The sequence below is a fragment of the Ambystoma mexicanum genome, chromosome 10 (assembly GCF_040938575.1).
Source record: "Ambystoma mexicanum isolate Mex_15411 chromosome 10, UKY_AmexF1_1, whole genome shotgun sequence".
Taxonomy (NCBI): domain Eukaryota; kingdom Metazoa; phylum Chordata; class Amphibia; order Caudata; family Ambystomatidae; genus Ambystoma; species Ambystoma mexicanum.
Window position 1 is genome coordinate 292,592,752 of NC_090932.1, and position 25,006 is coordinate 292,617,757.

At 46.2% G+C, this 25,006-nt stretch overlaps 1 protein-coding gene across 1 annotated transcript; it reads left to right on the forward strand.

Annotated features, from left to right (window-relative positions):
- Positions 1-4,835: 4,835 nt before the first annotated feature.
- LOC138491364 (transcription cofactor HES-6-like) lies at positions 4,836-24,777 on the forward strand. The gene is made up of 4 exons (XM_069617860.1): positions 4,836-4,966; positions 16,226-16,321; positions 16,659-16,737; positions 24,042-24,777. Exons 1-4 carry the CDS (start codon positions 4,919-4,921, stop codon positions 24,437-24,439), a joined length of 621 nt encoding a protein of 206 aa, XP_069473961.1. The 5' UTR covers positions 4,836-4,918; the 3' UTR covers positions 24,440-24,777.
- The last annotated feature ends 229 nt before the right edge of the window (positions 24,778-25,006 follow it).

The window sequence follows — 25,006 nt, forward strand, 5'->3', positions numbered from 1 at the left end:
ATCAGTGGAGGGTGGGCTCAATTACCAGGGCAGTGGTGTGTGCTGAGAAGGAGAACAACACAAGTTCTGCTCCACTTTACCTTCTTTTAGGAGTTAGAATGGGCATTGGGCAAGAGGAGAGAATAGGGCAAGGGGGAGTGACTGCCCTCCAAGCTGGAAGACAGAAACCCCACATATTGCAGGAGGGGCTCTTCAAGTGTGCAAAAGAGACAGAGTGGGTTGCAGGTGCTTCTTAGCCGCATTATTTTCGGCAGAGTTGAAAAAGGAGAGAAAAGTTGAGATAGGAGTTGAGGAGTTAATTGGTGTCAAAGGAGCTATTCCAGACTCGAATTCAATTACCGGACGAAACGTTCACCCGCATGGTTGCCATCTGTGAACTTAAGTTGCTTGGACACTGACATCAAATATTCAGATGGCAGAAGTCCAATGAATTTGACATTATTCTTAGGGCATTTATTGAGCGTGGACCTAGCTCAGAGAAGCAACGCAGCGCTTTACAATCTCAGGGGGAAGAACAGGGTGAGGGGAGCAGAGGAACAAGAGATCAGGGAGCTAACAAGAGGGGGGGAGGTGGGCAATTTGTTAGCAATGGGGTCAACAAGCATCTGGGGGAGGAAACAGTGGGGATCATATTGCTCAGTCTCGGGTAGGGTGGGGAGCGCAGGGTGTGTGGACCAAGGTGTTAGGGAGGAGCCGATGGATGGAACAAAGAACAAGCTGTATTTGATGTGGTGGAGTCACGAGCAATACATCTATCTGCCACTGAATTCCATGTCAATATTAGCTGGACATAATAAAATAGAAGACAAAATGTAAGACTTTGAAGGTGATATCAGTTGATTTCACAAAACTGACTAGTTACACAGGCGACATTTTGAAGAAACGACTTGATTGGTTCTGTACAGTTGGCATCTTCTTGTCATTGAAGGCCCGCGGCTGACGGTGTTTTATATTAAGCAATTGTTTACATTTAAAGAGAAATGAGGCACACTTCTAAACCCCCTGAATACATTACACTGTGCCACTATTATGCTCAGGGATTTGCAGAAATGGAGAGGAGACATGCAGGACAAGGAAGCCAAAAGTTTGGAGAAACAACTAAAGGATGTAATGTTGTTAATGTTAATGTTAAAGGTATTTGTACCACGATGACGATTTCATGGTTGACTGTGTCAAATGCTACTGAGAGATCCAGGAGTATTAGAGCTGTGTTTTTGTCAACGTCTGCAGTTGTCTTAAGATCCTCCCAGATTGAAAGCAGCGCTGTTTCCGTTCCTCTCATTGATCTGAAGACTACTTGTGCTTGGTCCAGCAGTTGGTGCTCTTCTATGAATTCTTGTGTTATTCTATAGACGTACGTTTTGAGTATTTTCGCTGGGTAGGGGATGTTGGAGATGGGTCTATAGGTGGCAAGGTCCTCCACATTTCCGGCTGTGTCCTTCAGGAGCGGTTTGATCTATGCCGATTTGAATGATCGTGATACTTTCCCTGTTGGAAGTGATTGGTTGAAGAGGTTTCTGTAGTATTCCATTGACGTTCCTTGTGTCAGGATTGACTTGTGTATGTCCGGGGGGCATGGATCCCTGGGGGAGCCTGATTTGTTGCTATTGCTTACCAGCTTGATGAATGTCTCCACTGATATTTGGGGGAATCTTTGGAGTTGTTCTGGTGTTCCTGAGGTGGCTGGATGGGTTGCATGTTGTAGTTGCTTGGTCTGCTTTGTATGATCTGTTGTATGGAATACAAATACAAAATCATGACCCCCCCCCTCATGAGAAACGTCATATGCTGAATTGGATCTCATCCAGGAATATTTATCTAGGAAGGATCAAAACAACACCCTGTATCTGGTCAGATCATTTTGTGATAGAATGCAGTCTACAATTACCAGGAAACTTACAGCGAATCCATAGCATGCCTAAGAATGTGACCAATAGAAATCTGAAGAATACAAAACCAGAAGATCTAACAACTCGTCTTGATATAATCATGTCCTCACAAGAACAGGGCACCCCAAGGAGATGGGTGGAAGTGTATGGCTCTTGCATAAAATCCTTTTAGGACAGAGTTGCCCCTATAAAAACTCAAGTCTGTATGTGGTAAAGCAGAACATAAAAATTGGTTTACAACAGCCCTGACTACCTTTACAAGTATAAAGAGGCAAGCTGAAAGAGCATGGCAAAAACAAGTCTACCGAAAACAGACGTGGAAATGACTTGAGAAAGAATATGAAAAGGAAATGTACGAGACAAAAAAAGCTTCTAAGACAATCAAATAGAAAATGCAGACAATGACACGAGGAAACTGTTAGAAATATTTAGGCAGCTAGAAAAACCCAAGGCTCTGCAGAGACATTTTTTACCAGACGTGGAAGATTGTATTAGGGTACAAGTAGCTTTTTCTGATAAAACCTGGTCAGCACGTAATAAAATCAAAAATTGATTGAAAAATGAGGAACCCCCCCTTTGAAAAGGATGCTGGAAAAATCAAGGAACAGGTAATGGAACACCCTCTGTTTGATTTTAAAACAGTCTCTATTTTAAAAAATGGAAACAACGCTAAAAAACATGCACCCAACTTCCTGCCCAGTTGACCTCTTACCTACCAAAATCATGCTGGGGGAATAAAAGGTTTCTCAATTTGTACGGATATTTGTAAATTCCTCTTTTCTTCACACATCAGTGCCTGTCGAAATGATCACCGTTTGCTCTGCAACTATTAACTAGTGGAAAGCTCCCCCACTCCATTGGGCACTGCCTGTTGGATGTGCACCAACTTAGTGGGGGGTGTCTATTGTTAGGAGGTGGGCACAGTCTCCTGCCTCTGCTGATGCCCAACAAGACTGATCCCGAAATGGATTAACATTAGCCTTATTTATACTATTTTAGCGTAAAGCACAGCAACCCTTTGACTGAACCACTACTAGTATTCGGAACAACTTGATTTCTCAACAATGGGCAATCTTCAGGTGTTTCGGTTGCTCTAAATAGTTTGCCCAGGCTTAGTGGTGCCCCTGTACTGTACGTTACCTGCCTTTGCTTCGTTGGCATTGGCTAGGGTGACCAGATTTAAAAATTAAAACACCGGGACAGTGCAACTAACATAAAAGTAGGACTAACTCTTGAAAGTGGCTGTTAAGGCCCTACACTTCAGTAGCGTTTGAAGGAGAAGGGGGTTTAAGTGTTACTGTTCAAAGAAACCCTTATTATAATTAATGCATCACAAACTAACACTACCTTAATTTGTAAAATGTAGCATTTCTTCTGTGCGAGATTGTGCATTCCTGCCTGCCAGCTATGAAGACCTACTACAGAAACCGGGGCCACTGCAGTTTCCAAAGGAGAAATAATCTTGAGAAAGGGGGACAGAGCAGCAAATACCGGGACAGTCCTGGCAAAACCGGGACGTCTGGTCACCCTAGCACTGGCAGCTAGTTCAACAGTATGCCCGCCACCACACGCAATCTCCGGCCTTAAGGGCAGCAGCGCCCTGGGCGAATTGGCGCCCCATCTACCCCCTGGTTAACAGGGGGCGGGGTGGAAGGGGGGCGGGGCCAGGATGGGTCACTTTTTTTTTTACCTCCTCGCTCCGTCGAGGAGGTAATGATATGAATAGGTTGCGTCAGCACCGTATTGTCATTAAATGAGCCTGCCTGTCGCGCCTTCTGCCACTACGCCAACTCGTGGGAGCCATTGAAAGACTCCCCCGAGCTGGCGTGGTGGGGGGCTAATGGCGCCGTTTGTCATTAAATGCGCCTGCGGCAGAGGGGTGCATTTAATAACAATAGGGTGCTGACAACAGCACCCTATTGTCATTCAATGCGCCCACCGCCGCAGACGCATTTAACAGCAAAAGCCTGCCTGCCGCTCCTTCTCCCACTACGCCAGCTAAGGGGAGCCCTTGAAAGACTCCCCCGAGCTGGTGTGGCAGGGGGCTAATGGCGCCCTGGGGGGCATGGCACCCGGGCAGTCGCCCGGCTCAACCCCCCACCCCCCTTGAAGGCCAGCTCTGAGCACACGGTTCAAACATTCACACGTGGCTAACCTTAACCCGTGTGCCCACAGACTACATGGACCTGTTATATAGTAACATATGTAATGAGGTTAGTCTTTTATACTGCGCACCTCACCACCATATAGTGGCTGAATTGAGACCACCCCGCTGCTCACAGTGCCAGCCGTGCCATGTTCTCGGGGTTGGAAGGGAAACGGGGTGAAGGAGCAAAGGGAAGGGGAAGAGTGGGAGAAGCCAGGGAGACAACTCACAGACTTAACTCACAACATGTAGGCATATTAACTCATAAGGGCGAGTGATAGTTGGGTTGTGTGGGTTTTGGTGGTTTTGAACAGAAGAGAGATTATAATGAATAGAAGAGGCGAGAGCCTCCCTCAGCATTGAAGCAACTGGTAAAAGGTGTAGTCTGCATGACTTTGGCGGGAATAGGTGCTTTCAGCAGTCTTTCGCTGGGCGATGCTAGACTCCATGAAGAAGAAAAAAAACCAAGCTATTTGGTCCAGGCAGGCCAGATGCTCGGACCGCGTTTGGTGAGATGTCTGCCCGCCCCACCGTGCTGTTTGGGGGGACGAGCCCCATATTTAAGGTAATTTGTCCTCGTTTGCTCGTCCAGCAAGTGCACGGCAGCACCCCCTTCCTTCCTGTGTGTGGGGAAGCGGGGGCGCCGGTGGACATCTGCCTTGCTCTGCCCCATTCATGGATAAACGTCAGTCCGTGATACATGGGCCTCCGTTGGAATGGGGAGAGAGGGGGTGCTGGAGGGGGTGGCAGGCGCATTCACATGCTAATGTGGGCTTATAAGTGCAAGCGGCAGAGCCGGGAAAGACACAGACAGCAGAGAAAAGAGAGCAGTCTGCAGGGGCCGCGCAGCCCCGACCACCCCGACCCCCCTGTAGCAAGGGCCATGGCCAGCTTTGTACAGAGACTCCCCGGCAGCCAGCAGGATCGGAAGGTAGGTGTCCGGCCAGGCCACCCCGCCCTTCTAACCAGCTTCGCCCAGACCAGGGAGAGCCAGGCAGAGCCGACCCACATTCGCACCCAGACGATCCCACTGGCCCGAAAGCCATGAGGTCCTAACCATGCCAGGCAATGCCACTCCCCACGCCACGCCCCGTACCTGCTTCTACGTCACCCGTGTCCAGACCAGACAGCCCTAAGTCCTGTCAGCCACAATGAAGCTGCACATTGCAGTAATATAGCTCAGAGGGTTCGTGCACTTGCTGCGCAAGAGCTACCCATACAGAGGCACAATCAAGGGGGCTGGGCAGTCCCATAACTACGTGTGTGTCACCTGCAGGTTCCAATGACAGTTAACTAGCCGAGTGGGTAAATGCACTTGTTGCTGAGCAAAGATATGTGTAGAGCAAGCAAACAATGCCGGCATAGACCGTCCTCACCCGGAGGTCAATGAAATGATTTATATTGATTTTGGCAACAATACTATGTTTACAGCAGCCTGTACTTCTAAAGAAAATAAAACCAATTAAAGTTATCTGCATGAAACAAATCATCTCTATGGCAAAGCTCTGGTATAGTTGTGAAGCTGCTTCACAGTGAGATATTCCGCCTTGACAGACGGTGGTTCCCTGGGGTTCAGGAAGACCGCTGGGAGTCCGGGGTCTTGCCTGGGAATCCGGGAGCCTTGGAGAAATGGGGAGACTGCTGGGGGTTCAGGGAGACTATTGGGGAGTGAGTGGTGCTTGAAGAGAATTGTGGAGTTGGTTGGGCGATCCTGGCGGAGGAGAGTCCAGGAAGACGGCAGGGCAATCCGGGGACTAAAGGAGACTTCTGCGCAGTCAGGGAGACTTCGGATCGAGGATACGGCTGGGAAATATGTGTTCATGCAGTGTCACTCCTGCGAGCACGCATGTGTAGGATTGTCTCGTCCTCCCTGTAACGTCAACCCCCCAGTTAGGGAGCCACTCCATAGACAGGAGAGAGAGTAAACGCCATAATACACTCATTCACCTGCACGCGCCACAGTCCCCACGGGCTGTTTGGAGCTATACTGTATACAAATGAAAACAAGAAATACATAAATAAATAACAATGTGTGTCGCGCAGCGCTTGCATTACCGCAAAAGTCTTCGCATGGATTGGGGGTAATACTTAGGCATGACTGCCCCCTACAGGCGCAGTGCTTTAGCTGCAACAGAACCATGACGAAGTTGCCAAACATGCATACTATGTACTTGATACCAACACAGGAGCAAATGACACAACTCGAAAAGAAGATGTTTCTATATAATAAGGCTTGTGCACATGAATACTGATTAAATGCATCACAGCTAATGTAATCACTGTCTTAGACATGTCTGGTTTAGTCGAGCAGGGTTCTGCAACCTTTGGCTCGTCACATGTTTTACACTACAGCTCCCACCAGCCCTAGCCAGCATATTCAATGATGAGGGATCATGGGAGTCATAGTCCAGAACATCCGAAGAGCCGCAGGTTGCCGACATCTGGTTAATGAGCGACTGCTGTAAATCTTACACACAGGGATGCCTCATGAAGTCTGTGATGGCGAGTCCGCACTGCAAGATGAGATCCTTCTCATTCACATTTTATTGCTGTGAAAAATATGCGGTAAATAGATTGGGTATCCAAAATATAAGTGGTAAAATATGCCTTGCCGGAGTAGGCACATTCACATTAAGGGCCTTATTCATGGAGCGTTTAGCACGATGCAAAGTGACTTTGCACTGCCAACAAACCCGTTGAACGGGGCCTAATTCACAGAGCGGTGCAGAGTGTATTTTTGTGGAGTGATAGCTCAGGGGCAACGTGCTCGCGACACGGAGCACTACAGGTTCGATCCCCGGCTCCGCGCTTAGAAACCTCTGGGTGTTAAGCGCGTTATAAATAACCTATCATATCATATCAAGTCACTTTGCACTGCACAAGTACTCTTTGCACTGTGCTTTAAGGGTCTAATTCCCACCAAAACACTATATACATAGTGCTTTTTTTTTTAATTTAGGTCCATTTAGCGTGGTGCCATGAGTACCTTTGCAGTGCAAAGTGACTTTGCTGTGCAAAAATACACTTTGCACAGCCCTGTGAATTAGGCCCTGTTCAAAGTGTTTGTTGGCAGTGCAAAGCGGTCTGTGAATTAGGCCCTAGTTATCTATGTAGCTAAGCCAGCTATTAACTTGCCTGAAAAACTAATGGCGCTCACTCGGCGTTTTTGAACAAATCAAACCAGGTTGCCCTGAACGACTCAAAATAATAGTTTCCAGCGGTAGCATATTGTCACTATTTTTTGAAGTTGGGACTTAAAGAATTCTTACTCTCCAAAATGGGAGATTTTGTTAGGTGATTAAAAATAGATTTGAACTCTAAATAGATATTGTTTGACAATCCACACTTCTTTGGGGCTAATCATCTATAAACATTAAAATACACATTATTGCCTTGAAGTTGCTCTTAAAATCAAGCAGGAATAGCTTACGCCCTCCTTTCTGTGCCCGGCTCTGCTGGAGCCACTGATCCAAATATACCCAAGGAGCTGTGTAAGTGGAAACAGGGGCTCCTATTTGTCAGCTGTTTCCTACATTGTGTTGGGCATATTTTTACTACTCTGAACTTGCAGCCCTGACACGCAAGTGCAGAGCTGTGGAATGGAAGTGGCAAACCTCAGGTTCACCCTCTGATAAACTGGCCTTCTCCAAAGGCAATACAGACTCTCCATCTGTGCCAAGAGAAGGACCCACATCCAGACACAGGTATCGGGTGCATCCAACAACACGGCTGAACTCTTTAAAATCTGCAGGGAACTAGCCAACCCTTCTGCAGTCTCCTCCTCCCCTCTTCTGTCCCAGGCCCTCTGCAATGCACTGGCCACACACCTCACCACTAAAACTTTGGACATACAGAGCAACCTTGCTACCCTCCCACCCAATCCCTCCCTCACTCCCTTTCCTCCTATGGCTTCTCGCCTTCCTTCTTCCTCTTTCTCCCCGTCACACCTGAAGAAGTCACCAGAGTTGCCCCCTCTATTAAGGTCTCTTCCAAACAGGTTTCCCCTTGCTCATCCAGGAACATAAAGGACAACATTGGCTCTCTTTCCCCCTTACTCACTCACTCTGCAACCACTCTTTTGCCACTGGTTCCTTCCCCTCCTCCCTCAAGCACTCCCTTGTGCGCCCCCACCTGAAAAAACCTTCAGCAGACCCTACCTGTCCAGCCAACTACCACCCTATTTCTATCGCCCCCTTCCTTGGGAAACTTCTGGAGAAGTTGGCCTTTCCACAACTTACCTCACACACTGAACTTGTTGGTGGTCTCCACGATCATCAATATGGATTCCGAGCATCCAGAAGCACAGAAACTGCTCTTCTGAACACCTGTGAAGAACTGCTTGCATCTCAGGACTCCAACTCTCCAGCTGTCCTCATCCTACTGGATCTCTCCTCTGCCTTCAGTACGATTAACCACTCCATCCTCATAAAACGGTTCCATAATACCCTTGGTATCTCGGAGCAGGCACCGGACTGGCTGACCTCCTTCCTAACTGACCGTTCATCCCAAGTCATTTTGGGCACCTTCTCCTCACCTACTTCCTTCTCCTCCTGTGGTGTCCCCCAGGGCTCAAACCTCACCTCCAGCTCTTCAACACTTACCTTGCTCAGCTAGCACTCCTCATTTCCTCCTTCTCTGCCAACTTCCACTGCTACACAGAGGACACACAACTCTTCTTCAAACTTTCTGCTGACCCTCTTGCATCTTCCATCATCTCTGACTGCCTATCTGCCATCCAGTCCTCGTGTACTTCCAACGATCTCTGCCTCAATGCCAGCAAGACTGAGATCGTTCCCATTGGGACCCCGGCTCCCTCTTTTTTCTCCTCACTCTGTCCATACTCTGTGCTCTCTCCCCCTTCTCCTTCTTCTGAAGCCAGAAACTTTGGAGCCATCTTCGACTCCTCTCTCTCCTTCCTCCCTCACACTCAGGACATTGCCAAGAAGTCCCACTTTCAACTCCTCCTTTTCAAAGGAATTCTCCCTTTTCTCACTTTCCCCCAGAAGCTTAACGTTACCCAAGCCCTAGTTCTCTCTAGGCTGGACTACTGCAATAGCCTTCTCCTGAATCTACCTTCTTCCATTTTACGACCCATCCAGCTAATCCAGAATAGGACAGCAAGACTTATTCTTGGCCTTAAGCCCAGGCACTGCATCTCTCCTGCCCTAAACACTCTTCACTGGCTCCCGGTTGTGGCACAGATTAAATTCAAATCCCTCTGCATCATCCACAAGGCTGTCTGGGGCCTCGGACCACACTATCTGCAACTTTCTCTTACTAAATAGTCTCCCTCTAGACCTCTGGAGGCCGATCACTTTCTTTCCGCTGGCTCCTTCTTATGGAACAGCCTACCCCTTCATCTTGTCTTGAGCAGGACTTCCTGAAATTCCAGAAGCTCCTCAAGACTTTTGCCTTCGTCCCTCCTCTGCTAATCTCACAGTCGCTGTGATTGGTGGCCAGGGTCCTTATGTATCCCTCGGGGACTGGGTCTCCCATACCCAATCGCTCCAGCCTCTGCCAACCTCGCAGCACTTGCCTTGGCACCCACCGGCCTCAATCCTGGAGGCCTGCATTTTCTACCAATGCGGCCGCAGGCCACATAGCACTTACCATACTATGCACTTCATCTGCTGGCTGCTCACCCACGAGCATGGACATTCCAGCACTTACCCCAAACCCAAATGACCCTCTTCTCGCTGCACTTGCACGTTCTGAATACTCACAAGCCTTAATATGCTCGTCTTTATCTTCCACTGTATTCATTGTTTTTCAATCCCATGGACCTCCCCATTGCCCTTTGGGCGCTTTGAAACAGTATTGGCTTACTGTATAAGCGCCTAACAAATGCACAATAAAATGCAAAAATAAAATATCTTTTTGTTGGGGCTATTTACCTGTTTTGAAGTAGTACAAGTGCCTGCTCCTTTTCTGCAGGGCTGTTTTCATACACGTCTCTGTAGAAGGCATCAGGTTCCTGAGATGACATTATTGGCTCATGAAACAGTACCCGCCAAATATATCTTCTATAATATATAAAAACTGTGGGGGCCTCCAATTGGTTAAAATCGGAAATTCGCAGGAATTATGTCATTCCTGTTCATTAGGAAAAATTGCTCAGAAGTATGACATCATTACCATGAATTTTGACCTTCAAAAACACTGCTGTGTGCACCAAGTATTTCCAACTATCTACATTTGCATAATTTGAAACAAACTTTTTACTCATTTTATTTTAACCAAAATTTTCATTATTCCCACCATTTGAATTATATACCTGATGCACAATGATATCATCATCCTAGTATATTACACTCGATTACCTCATCTGGATGATACACCTGATGCTCAATGATATCATCCTAGCATATTACACTCGATTACCTCATTTGGATGATACATGAAGCTCAATGTTAATATACATGGTGCGCAATGATATCATCATCCTAGTACATTATACTCGATTACCTCATCTGGATGATACATGAAGCTCAATGTTGTCCGAGTCGGCTCCAGACAAAGCCCACTTGATGTTATGTTATGTTATCCAAATTTGTATAGCGCACGTCCACCCCAGGGCATCTTGGTGCTAAGAAACACAGCACAGGACTGGGGGCAAGATGTGAACATCAGTTGTTTATAAGAATGTTCACTGATATCTCCTGCTGCTCTTGTCATTAGCTCCCGGCTGAGTGGCGCCATCCAATCAGGAGGCTTGTGGACGAGGGGACAAATCATTGACGCAAGTGTGCGTCCCATTCCTCCCTTCGGCGCTGCTCCCCTGTTCTGCCATTTCCCTTGTCTCAAGCCCATTTCCTCTCCTCTTACACTCAATAGCGCACTCCCGCCTCCCCTATCCACTCCCCGTCACCACACTGATTTGTCTGCCTCTTTCTCACACACCAACATAAAGCCCTGCCGCTTGTCACCTGGCGAAGGCAATAGAAAAGGGACAACGTCTTCCATTTTTTATTTGCTATACACAGTGGTCAAAGTGTACGAAAAGAAGTAGTGGAACTATGTTCCCTACTGGCCTGCCCTGCCCCCTCAAACTCCATCGCTACACCCCCTCCCATGTACAATACAACCCCCCAAAAGCATGTGCCTGCAGTTTAATGGAACGTTCAGTGCAGTGCACTGAAAGTGCGAGTTTAAACCTCTTCCTACAATTTTATTTTAAACTTAAATGATTCTGGAACATTTTCTTTTTAAAATAAAAGTATAGGAACAGTCAAACCCAATTAAAAGAAGTACAGGAGCACCGCTCCCAACCGCTCCCACCCACTTCGACCACTGTCTATACAGCAATTTTTGTTTGTTTTTTTTGTTTCAAAGGAAATCGGGCCCACACTGTACACACAGGCCCAATTCTCTTCTTTTAAAAAAATCTATCAGCTGTGAAATCACAAAGGCGTTCACTGCGCATGTTATCCTGTGGCCTAGCAATAAAGGGTAGTTAGACAGTCAACCCCCCCCCCCCCCAGAAGCCGCAGCATTGCCAGACCAGTATCTAGGGGAACCCAGAGTGAATTAAGGTGACCAGACGTCCAGGTTCATCATCCTCCTCTCCCGGGAGTTTTTTTCATTTTTGAAACCCTATTCGGGGTTTGCATGTTTGGGGGGCTACACTTTCCAACCCCCAACCTTTCAGGTACAAGTCATAACACTTACTGACTGTGCCACAGAGACTGGCTTGGAAATTATTGTCCAGCAAGCCATGTAATATCAATTAGAGCTAACGCTCGTTTTGAATTTACATGCCATGACTCACAGACAAAACTGCACCAATGAGATTATATACAGTTCATAGAAAGGAGAAGTGATGGAAATATGGTTGGGGGTGGTTGTGGGGGCGTGTTGGGGGAGGGGCGGTAATTGGTGGGCTGCGATGGGGTAGTCCCTCTTTTATGTTGTTGGCCGTCCCGGTTTTATGTTTTGAAAATCTGGTCACCCTAGAGCGAATGCATGAATAACAGGCCTTCGCCTGCTGCACACACAGACTCTGGAGTGACATAATGATTCCCACAAGAATGGCCTCATCTCTCCTGCACACCAAGAAGGCACTCAAGACGCTGCTCTTCGAGGAACATTTGGTTACCGTTGGCCCCATGGGACCGCATTGTCCCCCTTTTCTCCCCGATCTCTCCCTGTCCTCTCTCTGAACTTCTCCTTTCTTTACAGCAAGCTATTGCTTGCTTGCAAGTTCCAAGCTACATAAATCTTGCGCTTGCATAAAAACATATGTTAGTCAGGGTATCGCAGAAAAATTCGCAAAGAAAACATCGAATTTCAAAAGGACCGCATTTTTTTTAGCGATCATTTCGCCGATTTTGGGGACATTTAAAAAAAACAATCGGGGTTGGGTGGGGTAAGGGAAAGAGTTAAGGTGGGTGGAGAGGGTGGCGGAGATCCCCCCTGCATTTAAAAAAAGAAAAACGCAGTCATTTAAAAAATGTTTTCACGTATACGCGTTAGTCACAGGAGCCAAACAAACAAGCCTCCACATCATTGTATATAAAGACAGCTGATAACATAGTGCAGCGTGCTAACGTGGTTGCTGCCGAGATGTCAAACCATTTAATACAAGTAATTATTCTGTTTTAAACAGGGCTTCCTTATTTTCACTGAAAATTAAAGCATTTTGCCTTTCAGCAGATGAATGAATGTACGATAGCTCAGCGGTTTAACGCTCGCTGTTGTGATCAGTGTTTCATCTGCAAATCAGCAGGTTCGAATCCCTGCAAAGCCAATTCAGCTTTGCATCCTTCCAAGGTTGGTAAATTAGTACCGATTTCGATTGGGTAATAATAGTAATCTATGTAAATATGACCTGTGTAAAGTGCTTTATATTAAAGCGCTATACAAAAAACAAATTATTATTATTTATATTTTACTTTCAAGTAAAGCATAGAATAATGTATGGTGGAGCAAGTCATATCCAGTTATACTTTTTCAGTATTTTCCTACATCTTCTATAGGCAATGAGTTGGGGTCTTCTAATGATCTATCTATCTATCTATCTATCTATCTATCTATCTATCTATCTATCTATCTATCTATCTATCTATCTATCGTGCGCCCACACTTACATTGACGTTTGCAAGCAAGTTCCCCAGGATGCGGATGCCAATTTCTACCCCTCCCCCCAGATCCTTTAACCCCAAGACTGTAACCACACCTTGGAATTTTATCTGTTCACATGGTGTTTCCACTGAAGCCGTAGGAGGGTTTCCCCCACCACTCTCTAACTGACCCACACCACTTCACCCTCCCACCCCATCCCTAATCCCGTACCCTAAATACACATGTTTATTAATTTTTAAAAAAATGCAGCGAAAACGGCCGCAGATAAAACACCACCGCGAACATGCCAATGGCTACAATAGCCGCGAGGAAAACAAGGTTAGCGCTTACAAGTACCGCTTGCTTTTGTGTGCAGGAAATCTCCTCAATGCAAAGGCGGTACCACACGCGGTATTAATGCTTGTTGTCATTCTGGAGGCAGTAATGTGGCATTTCCCAATGGGTTTCTAAAGGACTAAAAAATGGGGAATAACTGGAGGGCCCGCATGACTGGTTCACGCCGATCCTTCAAGTTACTGCGCGCTTAGCACATGCGCTAATTGTCAACGAGTCTTGTCGGTATTTCTGGAGGACATGCTGCCAAATCCTAAATGAGCCCCTGTAGATATTTCTGTTCCAGAAAAGGGAGACTTTCCCCTCCCAAAAATATCAGGATCGGAGCAATCAGGGATCAGACATTTCCTACTGTTTTTCCATTGCTTCCATGCCCTCAGGCGTCAGCTAGCCTGGACTTAGAAACATCTGCATCTGCAGCAAAAAATACCTCGGAGGGGAGCTTAATCCATAGCACAAGTGCTTACCGAAGGCACCCTTTGCAGTGTTAGGAAAGATTTCTCTTTACTGCACCTTTCCTTCCATTTTTATGGAGCCCCAAACGTATTGCTTTTATTTTTTATCCTGACCTGTACTTTTTACAGTGCGGTGATGCCTTAAGCTTCACTATACTGTCATTTGCTCATCTGTTATGGGGAAACTGACATGTCCTTGCACTGGGAAACATGGTCTCCTTTAGTCTAGTTACTTTGTTACTGCTCTTAATAACGTGTTATCACTTGTGGTAACTTTTTATCATTGTACAAGACATCTTACAATGTAGTACAATGGGGTACACTTTTGTTTTTGTCCTAGATTAACACTCAGAGGATTTTTGGTTACTTTAATTGGACAAGCTGGTGGCAGCAGTGACTTTTTACCATTTTTTGGTTCTTTTCGTTTTAGCCACAACGCGTTTACTGAGTTTGGCTACTAACTGTGGCTAGTGGTCAAACATGGCCATGCCACGAGGTTTTTGTTTGTCCTTTGGCCATCTTTTTTTTTTAGCTTTTTTCTTGGCCTGTGAGGCTAGGAAAATCCTTATATGAACTTCCAGTGTCCGGGAAAGCAGAGGCTGTTGGCGGGCTACTGGAGGGCAACGTGTGTTTGCTGGCAGAATGTGGGATGGGACTGTCTGCTCCTAATCCACAAACTGGTTCCAGTGTGTCTGAGTGATATACATGAGTGTTCCCGCCAGTGGTCCTGATTGGACCAATGCTGGAGCGTGTGTGAGCGCTAGGTCTACTATTGGCTAGTGGGAGTTTCTGCTCTTATCTGGCTTTTGGGATAAGAAGAGGACCCCTGCACCCACTCTACAGCGATCAAGGAGTGACCTAAAGGAGCCAAGATTTCTGTCCAGCTGTGAGACTCGTGAGGAGACCGGTGACCCGTCTGAAGGAGGCCTAGCGACCAACTACTGCTGCTGTCCAGAACAAGCCCTGTCATGCTGTCGATCTCTAGCAGTCCTGCGAGAGAGTTGCAACCCTTGAAGTGGAGGGAACATCCATTCCTGACATCTGCTCGGTACCATGCGAAGAAGAACCTTCGGATGTGCCCCGGGACCTGCGTGTGGCTGACCAGCTCTGAGTTTGGATTACCGTGCTGCCGACGTTCCCGTTCCGAGTCGAGGCCTAGAACTTGGGGGATCCTCAGCTTGTCCTACAAGACTTAACTCAGTGTAATGTCGGAGTTCTAGTGTTAAGGGGACCCGAGATAGGAGGGAATGTCTGACTGCGACAAGTGAGTCCATTTGCGTCATCGTGCTGCAGTGACCGCCATCCGAAACAGCTTACCTGAGTCGAATCCAGTCGTGAGAGGTGTCCTGCATTGTGTTTTGCTGTATTCTTCCACCAAGAGTCCTTGCACCAGCCAAAGACACCGGCCAGAGATCTGCTAGAACCTGCAACCCCTGTGAATCAAGGGCTGAGGCTGATGGTGGGAAAAGTGACCTCTGACCTTTTTCCATTGACCTACCTAGTCCTGTGAAGAATTGGAATATGGGGGTGAATTGCAGTGGTTCTTACTTGTCACTAAACTCCCATCAAATCTTTTGCTAACTTTTATAAACTTTTAGAACAGTTTGGCTTTGCCATTACTTGCATGCGCAATCCTTCCGAAATTTGGGGACACTTTAGTTGACCAGTATAATGTGTCTTCTAACCCTTGGAATAATTCACTGGACCCCAGAGACCCTACCCTCATTTCTTCCAGCGTTACAAACTGTGTCTGAACATTTCCTGAACTTTTTGGCATTACGCCCCAGACAACTTAGTGCAGGACCTTTGAAGCTAGTGCTAATTCTCTATGGAACTGTTGTGCATAAACTGATCTGTACTTTCCTTTACAGGGTTTTGATATGCAGTATGGCCCACTCTAGTTACTGTATATATGTGTTCTATTTTTACTGTTGTGTGATACTTCTACCTGATAGCAGTCATTTTTCATAGTGTTGTTTGGCCATAAATAAATAACTGTATTTTTATACATGCTGTCTAAGTGTAATTTGTGACTCCCATTGTGTGTACTCATTGTGGACCCTCTACAAGCTCACCACCTCTTGCGACTTAGCCACTCATCACTGCTACCTTGAACTGGTTTGGTTACAGCTCCCAGAGTTGTCCCTGCCACAATATAGGATGGCCTTCTATACATCTGCCCCCCAGGCCATAGTATAGAAAATCAGTCCTAACAATATGTGACTCATAAGACTCAGTGAGCAAATGGCTGCAAACTGTACTTTGTTATAGCAGAGACCCTCAACATTAACCTTTTATTTTCTTGAATTCTTCTGTTTCAGCTAAGGAAACCTCTGATCGAAAGGAAAAGAAGAGAACGCATTAACAACTGTTTAGACAAGCTGAAGGAGACTGTCGTCGGCGCCTTTCATCTGGATGTAAGTTGAAGCTGCCATATTCTGGAGCAGACAGGTAGTTGAGTGGGTTCATGCGCAGGCAGGTAGTTGAGTGGGTTCATGCGCTTTGTGCGGAGATCTGTATCATCCCGAGAGCCAACTCCTTGAACAAAAGCACATAGAAATAATGTTTTTATTCGGGGCAATTCGTAAGAGCAGTTGTACACTGCAGTACAACGTTCAGGTCGCTGGCAGCTATGCACAAATAAAATAGAAATACTGTATTTATATTGTGTGGGCAGAGGAAACACCCATATTGTGTGATGGGTCCTAAAAACCTCCATTCTAACACTGGTTATGTTTTGCTCCTCGCTGATAGCAATCCAAACTGGAAAAGGCAGACATCTTGGAGATGACGGTCCAGCACCTGCAGAACATTCAGGGGAACAAAATGGCGGGTGAGTACTTTTGCAACTTAGTACAGTGTCATGCCTTTGTGTCTTCAGAGAGGGGGGAAGAGTTCGTCGAGAGGCAAGTTTTCATGAGTCCAATTTGAGTCGCGCTTTATGTAAATTGTTTCTTAATGTGTTGGTATATAGTTAACATGTCACTGTTCCGCCATTTCCCTGGACGCAAAATGCCACTTTCTACCATACCCTGAACTCATGAATGGTATGCAAGGGGTGCTATGACAATGAAAATTGCTGTTTTATAAGGCCTTGAATAATGTATGAGGTTTGCATGCAAAACTGGACAGTCTTGTTGGTAGCAACTGCTCTTGTTACTTACCGGTAATGTTCATTACACTGAGTGGCACTCTTCCTCGTCACAGTCTCCAACTGATGATGAGGGCAAGTCCTGTGCAAGATCCAACTGTTCCTCTTCAAAGAAACAATTAACAAAGTAAATGATTTCATGTGCGAATATAACCTGGCTATTTTGAATATTTCACAATTTTAATTTCTAGCAATCATGGGGAGTTTATATAGTAGGCATAAAATGAATGCTACACTTGCCTTTGAGCAAAGCACACTATTAAAAACTAGAATACCCAAGTACATTATTTTTTTAATAGAAGATTCTGATTCCAGGATAGACAGTCTGGCGCATCCTTTCTGTACTCTTTTAAAATGCCCCTATGAGAAAAGGAAAGGGGGCAAATTGCCCCTGTAAGGGTTCCAGGCTGCTTTGCCTAAAATCAAAGAGCATTTTGGGAACAGGAGAACAAAGGCAGATATTTATTTTCGACATCTATGTCAGTGATAAAAGGGTTGTATGCTTGAATCACTACGTACACATTGAACAGTGGGCATGTGGCCTTTTAATTTTGCACTCCATTCACTCTTACATTAAAGAGTTTGTAGCTATGAACCATATGCATACATTTGGGCAGCCCCAAAATCTGATGTGCAGCTAAAATGGTGTTACAATCTCTCACCTCATTTGCGGTCCTGAAGGCCTCCCCACATGTTTTTAAATTAGGGGGCTGAGAGGAAGTCAGTTCTCCGTCTAAGGCTGGCTGGCCCATGGCTAGTTCCAGTGCTTAATGTGTGCCGGTGTTTGGCGGTGGCCAACACCGGCAGTCTTTTTTGGGCACAGGGAAGAGATTGATCACAAATCATTGTCATTGTGATTTGTGATCTTTATCTCATGCTCTGCTTGAGTTGCAGCAGGCATGGCTGGCTGGGCCTGGCGAGACTACTGACAGCCAATGAAAACTAATATTCTTTTGTTACTAAGCAGAATTTGCTGAATTCTGTATAGTAACACAGAATATACAGTTTTCATTGGCTGTTACTCTGTGCCAATGAAATGACATATCAGGGTGAGTGTGGGTCACATGGGTGTTGTTGTACAGACAGCACAGTGCCACCTTCACTTCGGGAGTTGCTGTTGGGCGTGGCGTCGTGTGAGAGCCGAGGAGAGAGCCTGCTGCCTAAGCCAGCCCAGCATGTTTGCGGCCTACTTGTTGCAGTCAGTCGGGCTTATTTTTCGTGTACCCCAGGCCCCAACCTCTCCCGACTGAGGATGAGACTGACTCAGTCCCCGGCTCCCCACCTACTTCAAAGAAAGCAACAGCCTGCTGAGGGTGTGAAGAAGTGATTGGGCCGGGTCCATCCGTCCTGCGCGGACCGCAGAACCATGGTGGTGTCCCCCCATGTCTGTCCAGAGTCTCTGTGCAGCACTGACACTGCGGCTTCCTTCTCTCTGCGAACCTGCCACCCCTCCACCAGCTAAACCACGCTGCCACACGTGTGACAGAGTCACCAACAGCCAACTGCGTGCCTGGTGGCAAGGGGCCTGGGGAGGGGGTGGAGAAGCACTCTCCAAAATGCCCTCACAGAACCCCTTGTGGCCTCTGAATTCTTCAACACAAAACAATACAAATAGCGAGATCAGAGTCTTTGGGGAAATGAAGTCTCTTGTGCTGGGCGTTTTAATCCCATTCTCCATCATTAGTGCGCCGGGGCCATCCATCAAAATAAGCAGAAAAAACGTTGTCTCTCTTGCCTGGGTTAGCAGACATGACAATAGGCTTTCAATAGGCGCATTACGGTACCTGCGAAGACGGGCTTGTACCAGCTCTCAATCTGATTATTCAAGGGCGGGCAGAGCCCCCTCCCCAATCACTGGCTTCTGGCCTCACCTTTTGCTTTTAAGAGTCCTAGGTAGAGAATGCTCCCTGTGGGATATCAGAATGTGCATACCTTGGCGCAGTCGGTTCGGCGGCTGCTGCAGAGTTTTGACCCCATTTTGAGAAACCATGCAGCCTAGCTGTGGGCGTCTGAGTCTTGCCTAGAGAACATATCGCAGAGAGAGTATCCTCCTAACCAGGGGCAATGCGACAGGTATTGGGGAAGTGCGATGCTGACCATTGTCTATATAACAAACGTAAAGGTGTCTTATCCAGAACGCAACGAAATAAATGCAAAATAGCAACATCTTTAAATGCTTTAATTAACCTGATGTCATTAGTTTGCATGGTGCTTCCACGCTGCTTTCCCGGAAGGCACGCACGCACGCCTGAATAGCTCGCATGCATTGTACCAGGCCTGGGTCAGCAGGTCACCAGTTTTTGGAACATGCGTCACCTGTACTTTTTGCTTGTGCAGGCAGTGCGTGACTGTCCATGTGTGCCAGCCAGGCAGGGGTGCGCAGAGTAACACCCTAGCTGGTGCACACGGGCAGGCAGCGGCACTGGCACAGGCTCAGCAGAGGGGGGCGCCCTGCAGCAACTGAACCTCTTTTTCGGTCCTTTGCTGTCAGGACGGGACAGGACAGCTCCCACTCTCTCTCGGTCAAGGTATGTAAGAATACACTGATTGACAAGGCATTCCACCAATAGAAAAGTTCAACATGCTACCTGTTTTTGAAAGACCATCATTTGCTGACAGGTGCTCTACAGTTAAGGTCAGTAACCAAAATCAGACCATAAACCCACTCAGATATATTTGGGGATGAAATGAAGGCATTAATTTGATGGTTTTAAAAATATAACAGCCAATATTGCTAAGAAACGATAAACGTTATCACAATGCGCAGTACAAAAAATTGCAGAGCGTTGCAGAATTCTGGCTTCTATTTTGAGCTCTTTTAATTAGCATCCATTTTCTCAGCATGAGCAATGTTTCAACCTTTAGGAGAAATATTATTAGCAACATTTCAGAATAATAGAATAACATGCATAGGTTTTTCATTGGGCATTTAAATGAAAAGGAACACGTGAAATTTAACAACTTAATAACATAAAAATACGTATGTTAAAGAATATGGAATACTTCATGTTACCTAAATTAATTTAAATGTTTTGTGCAAATCACAGTAGAATAACATTGAAGTATGGCAGAAGAGACACGGGCGAGAGGGGAGAAATGCGGTGGGTGCGGGGGGCGGTTTAGGCATACAATATTCAGATCCGATTAGGACAATTGCTTTAAAAGGCATGTCAAATCCAATGTTTCGAAAGAGAAGGGTTTGTTACATTCTTGCATTCGGCCGCCAGAGGGCAGTCTGAGACCATTTTCGTTTATCAAGACGCTGTTCTTTCATGAAGAATCGTGGTTGGTCCCGCCAGAAAGGCTGCCCACGCCACCGGTAATGTGCTTGGTATCCGGTCAGTAATTGAGGCAAAAACCCATTGATGACCATAAGAGCCCTACTCTGACGGAACCCATCTTATTGGTGAAGGTCCCAAATGTAGTTAAAGAGAAGAGCTGGCGTGAAGTTCCTTGTTTTGAGAGAAAGCAAGAGACAGAGAGATTGACAGGTGGCATTATTAGCTAGACAAATGGGCCCTGTTATCAAATGGCATAGGGGTAGGAGTGCAGGTTTCAGGATGTTTCCCTTGTAGGGCATACTACTCATGATGCCCGACTAAACGGTTTCCCTCTAAGATCTCCTACCACCTAACACTTTACCCCCCCCCCCCACAGAAGTCGACTAGAGATCCAGCCATTAGCACGTCATCACTATTCGACTCATGCATATGCTCTCCTCTTTAGCCCTATAGCACTCTTGCACATCAGCGGCTAACGAGACCCAAAGCACTGGAATCTATCAGATCTTGGGCTATACCCTATGGATAACGCCCAAGCTTCTCTGCCAAACTTGTAGCCTTGAGATTGGCACACAGGTGCTGGGTACTTTCAACTTGCACCCGTCCACACGACAGGTTTTGCATCTGCTTCTCCCACTGTCCCACTATTGAACCCCACCGCCTTTTCTTTCTTACAGAGCAGTGAGGCCACGATAGTGGCAGACGGGCGATGTACAAGGCCACTTACATTACATTCAATTACATCTCGGCAGGGTCGAAGGCCAGTGGCATGAAGAAAAACGATGGTATAACAAAATATTTGAAATTAATTGAAAAAACTTTAGTTAAAGTTTAGTTAAGGTGGTCAAAATTATCACAACAAAACCCCTGAAATTTTGCGCATTTGGGAAGCCATGACTGGCTTAAATTGGCGCGTTCCCGTTGCAAAGTCCATGAACACATATATGTAATAAGAGAAGGGATTCACAATGATATACATTATGGGGGACATGGCACTATGGGGCACATAAATGGGAGCAAACTGAGTTAAGCCAGTCATGACTTCCCAAATGCGCTGAATTTAAAGGGTTTTGTTGCAATAAATATGGGCACCTTAACTAAACTTCAACTAAAGTTTTTTCAGTGAATATATATATACACACATCGAAACATGCACCATTTGTGCAAGGAATGTGAGTAAATCATGGTAATTTTGAATTTAGGTCATAAAAGCAATTCATATATGTGGACATATCAGATCTCAGATCGAAAGTTTAAAACTTTTATGAACAAGAAAAAATCCCAATCACACCACTATCATACATCTATCTTACATAAACATTTTTTTAAAAACATTCAATAGTACAGTGACACAATGAAACTAACAAGAAAAGACCACATCAATGTTTACAGTGGGTTTATAAATACTCCACTCTTTGATTCTGAAATACAATTTCAGAACAAAATAATGTCACCATTAACCCACATGTTTCGACGGTTTGTGCCTAAGCTATTTACTTGGCATGGTCTTCTTCAGGCACCATACATTCATTTCAAATTGTCCATATACATATGTCCGAGATTTGCATCTAAACCATTTTTCACCATGAAAACCTGAATTTAGAATACAAAATGTCTGTTTCTTTGTACTGTATTTATTGCATGGATCCTCTATTGAATGGAGTGTAGTTGCTACTTTAATTTTTATGCAAGACATCCCTCGTGTTGCACACTAAAGGGTATCTATTCCATGCTGCTCCTTAATGTGACTCAGTATACACCAGAGGTCTTCAAACTGTTGGGTGCGCCCCCGGTGGGGGGGTGCGTTCGCATCCCAGGGGGGGCACCAGAGCCCAGCATGAAATGTAAAAAAAAAAAAAAATTTTAATTTATTTTTATTTTTTAGATTGGAGGAAATGGGAAGGGGCAGCTCACATCGTCAGACTGGGCCATAAAACAGTCTTAGGCACCAATGAAAAAATGGCCAGCAGTTGCAAATGTATATTCAGTGTTTAGTCACAGACTGTTTGAATAGTACCCAAGGGGTTGTTTTTTGTTCAAATGTAAACGAATGGTGATATTTAAAGAATATTTATTCAGCAACAATGGTCAAAACTACTAGCTGCATAGTGAAGTAACTCCTCAAACTGGCCCACATTGGCCAAAAAAAGTGGCCCATTTTTACTCGCCTACACTAGCATTTTTGGTACGGTCATCTCCCTATTGCCCTATAGGCCAGTCCAAGCTCATCCATAATGGGTGAGGGGGCGTCCACCCACTGGCCACCTCACCCATTATGGAGGAGCCGAGGAGCCAGCCCAGTGAAACACTGAGCACTCTCTCAGCTGCTTTTTCCAGCTAAGGGAGTGCTCCTGGGCTGGCTGAACTGTCAAAGGGAAACTGTTTGCCTTTGACAGTTCATTTCCCCAGCCGCACATGATCACTGAGCCATGCAACGCTGGGGGTGTTTTGCTTCGCCAGCCTTGCATAGCTCATTGGAAATGCTGGCTGGGGCACTGCATGTATGTATGTGCGAGGGGGTGCTCCTGCGCCTCCTCACAGATAGGTGCAGAGCGACCTGGAGCGGGGAATTTTAGCAACCACGCGAGGTACGTTTATAGCAATTTATTTTTTATTTAAATGTGTATGCATGTGTGTATGCTTGTGTTATGGGACTGTGGTGGGAGCAGGATGGGTGGCAGCACTGGGATAGTGGTGGGAGTAGGGTGGGGAGAGCCCCAGGGTCTGTACTGGGAGTAGGGTGCGGTGACGGCACGCAAAAGTTCATAGCGATTTCTACATACTGTCCATCTGGCACTTTTGGGGGGGTCCGGCCTGCCCAAACTTTGCTCAGGGGGGCCCAGGCCAAAAAGTTTGAAGACCACTGGTATACACCAATGCATAACATTGCTTGTGATGATAATATCCCTGCTTTAAAACCTCTGGTCTTGGTCACAGCGTTTCTACATTTCTCCCCAATTTGGCGTCCTTGCGGCTGCTGCCATTGTGTTGCTATGAGCTTAACTAAAACACCTGCTCGCTGGACACTAGACTGAAAGAGGCTTAGAGAGGAGGGAAGAAACAGGCGCACGCACCATCAGTGGAAAATAGTGGAAGGTGCCGGGGATGTGCTATTTCCCACATGGCCTCAAAATATCTTTCTTGGCGCCACACGGTGGCGCTAGATTTAAAACAGCAGCAACTGGGACTTAGATGACATCACAAAAAGTGAACTATGATACAAACCCACACAAAAAAAAAAAAACGATCGTGCTGTTGGTAAGGTGCTGTTGAGCCGTGACACACAAAAAAGAATTTGGCTGATTGATGTGGAAAATATTGAACGCAAAAATGTACAGAGAGCAGATTTTCTCAAAGCCCGCTTCAAACCTTTTAGTGTTCAGTTGCTCGCTTAGTAGCAACTTGACTTTTATAGTGATTGTGCAAAAGTTGTTCTCATTTTTTCTAACATACCTAATCGTGAACTCGGCTGAATATGTGCTCTGAATGCAATATCCAGCTTCCTGATGAATATGAGAGCCGCCATGTTGTATGCAAAATGTCTGCAAGACCGGAAATGCCAATGAAATGGAAGATAATGAAATCTCCTCTTGCTCAGTGCTCTTGCGTATTGATGGCTGCGTATCCCTTAGGGAAGACAGTGCTTGGAAGGAAGGAAAGAGTTCAATGTGCTGTCCCTCATTAGCATACCATTTCTCTTTGCAGACTCCAGGGAGGGGGCAGAAGACCAGCAGAAGTACAGCACGGGCTACATTCAGTGCGTGCACGAGGTCCACAACCTTCTCCTCACCTGCGAGTGGATGGACAAGACCCTGGGCGCCCGCATGCTCAACCACCTGCTGAAGTCCCTGCCCAAGTCCAGCGAAGAGGCGGCCCAGGATCCCACACCTGTCCTTGTGCCACCCGCACCCCAAGACTGCCGGAGCGCATCCCCAGGGGACCCGGTGGATGCACGGCCCCCTCAGGGGCTGCCCTTCTCCCCTAAGGGTTCAAAGTCTGCTGTAGACCCCTCTCCCCCTTGTGCCCCCGGCTCACCCAAGCCCCCCATGTCTTCCCATTGCGGTGCCAGGATGGGAGCACTAGATATGTGGAGACCCTGGTGAGGCCTGCCAAGTCAATGGATCCAAACCACACGTCCCCCTGAAACGTAGACACTTTCTCATATGTATCTTATAGATATGCCTCTTTAAAACACCCCCGAGCATCCCTGCTCCTGCCGGTGAACGAAAGATCCGGGTACTTCAAGCCGAAGGAAGCCTCATTTGTAGCCTCTATTGTAGAAGGCTGACTCTTGCTCTATTTATTGCATTCCTCTAATTTATTGTACATAACTTTTCTTGTGCTTTTTAGCGTACAGTAATATAAACATGTCTCTTTTTCTACTTATGTTATTAAATTAATAAATTAACATCTAATTAATAAAAGTCAAGTGCTGATTGTGTGACTGGATTTCTGTGTTCATTTAAAAAAAAGGCCTTTCTGAGTCTTTTTTGTAACGCAGCGTTGGTTTCTGGGGTTCACCTTTCGCCATTAATGAAGTGAAGGGGAAAAACGGATAGATATGCAAGTTAGGTGGTTTATTTTATTTATTTATCAAGAGCCTATTTTCTTTAAAGGGCTTCTCGAGTGGCAACAGAATTCATTTATTTCAATAATTGGCCTGAGAAAAC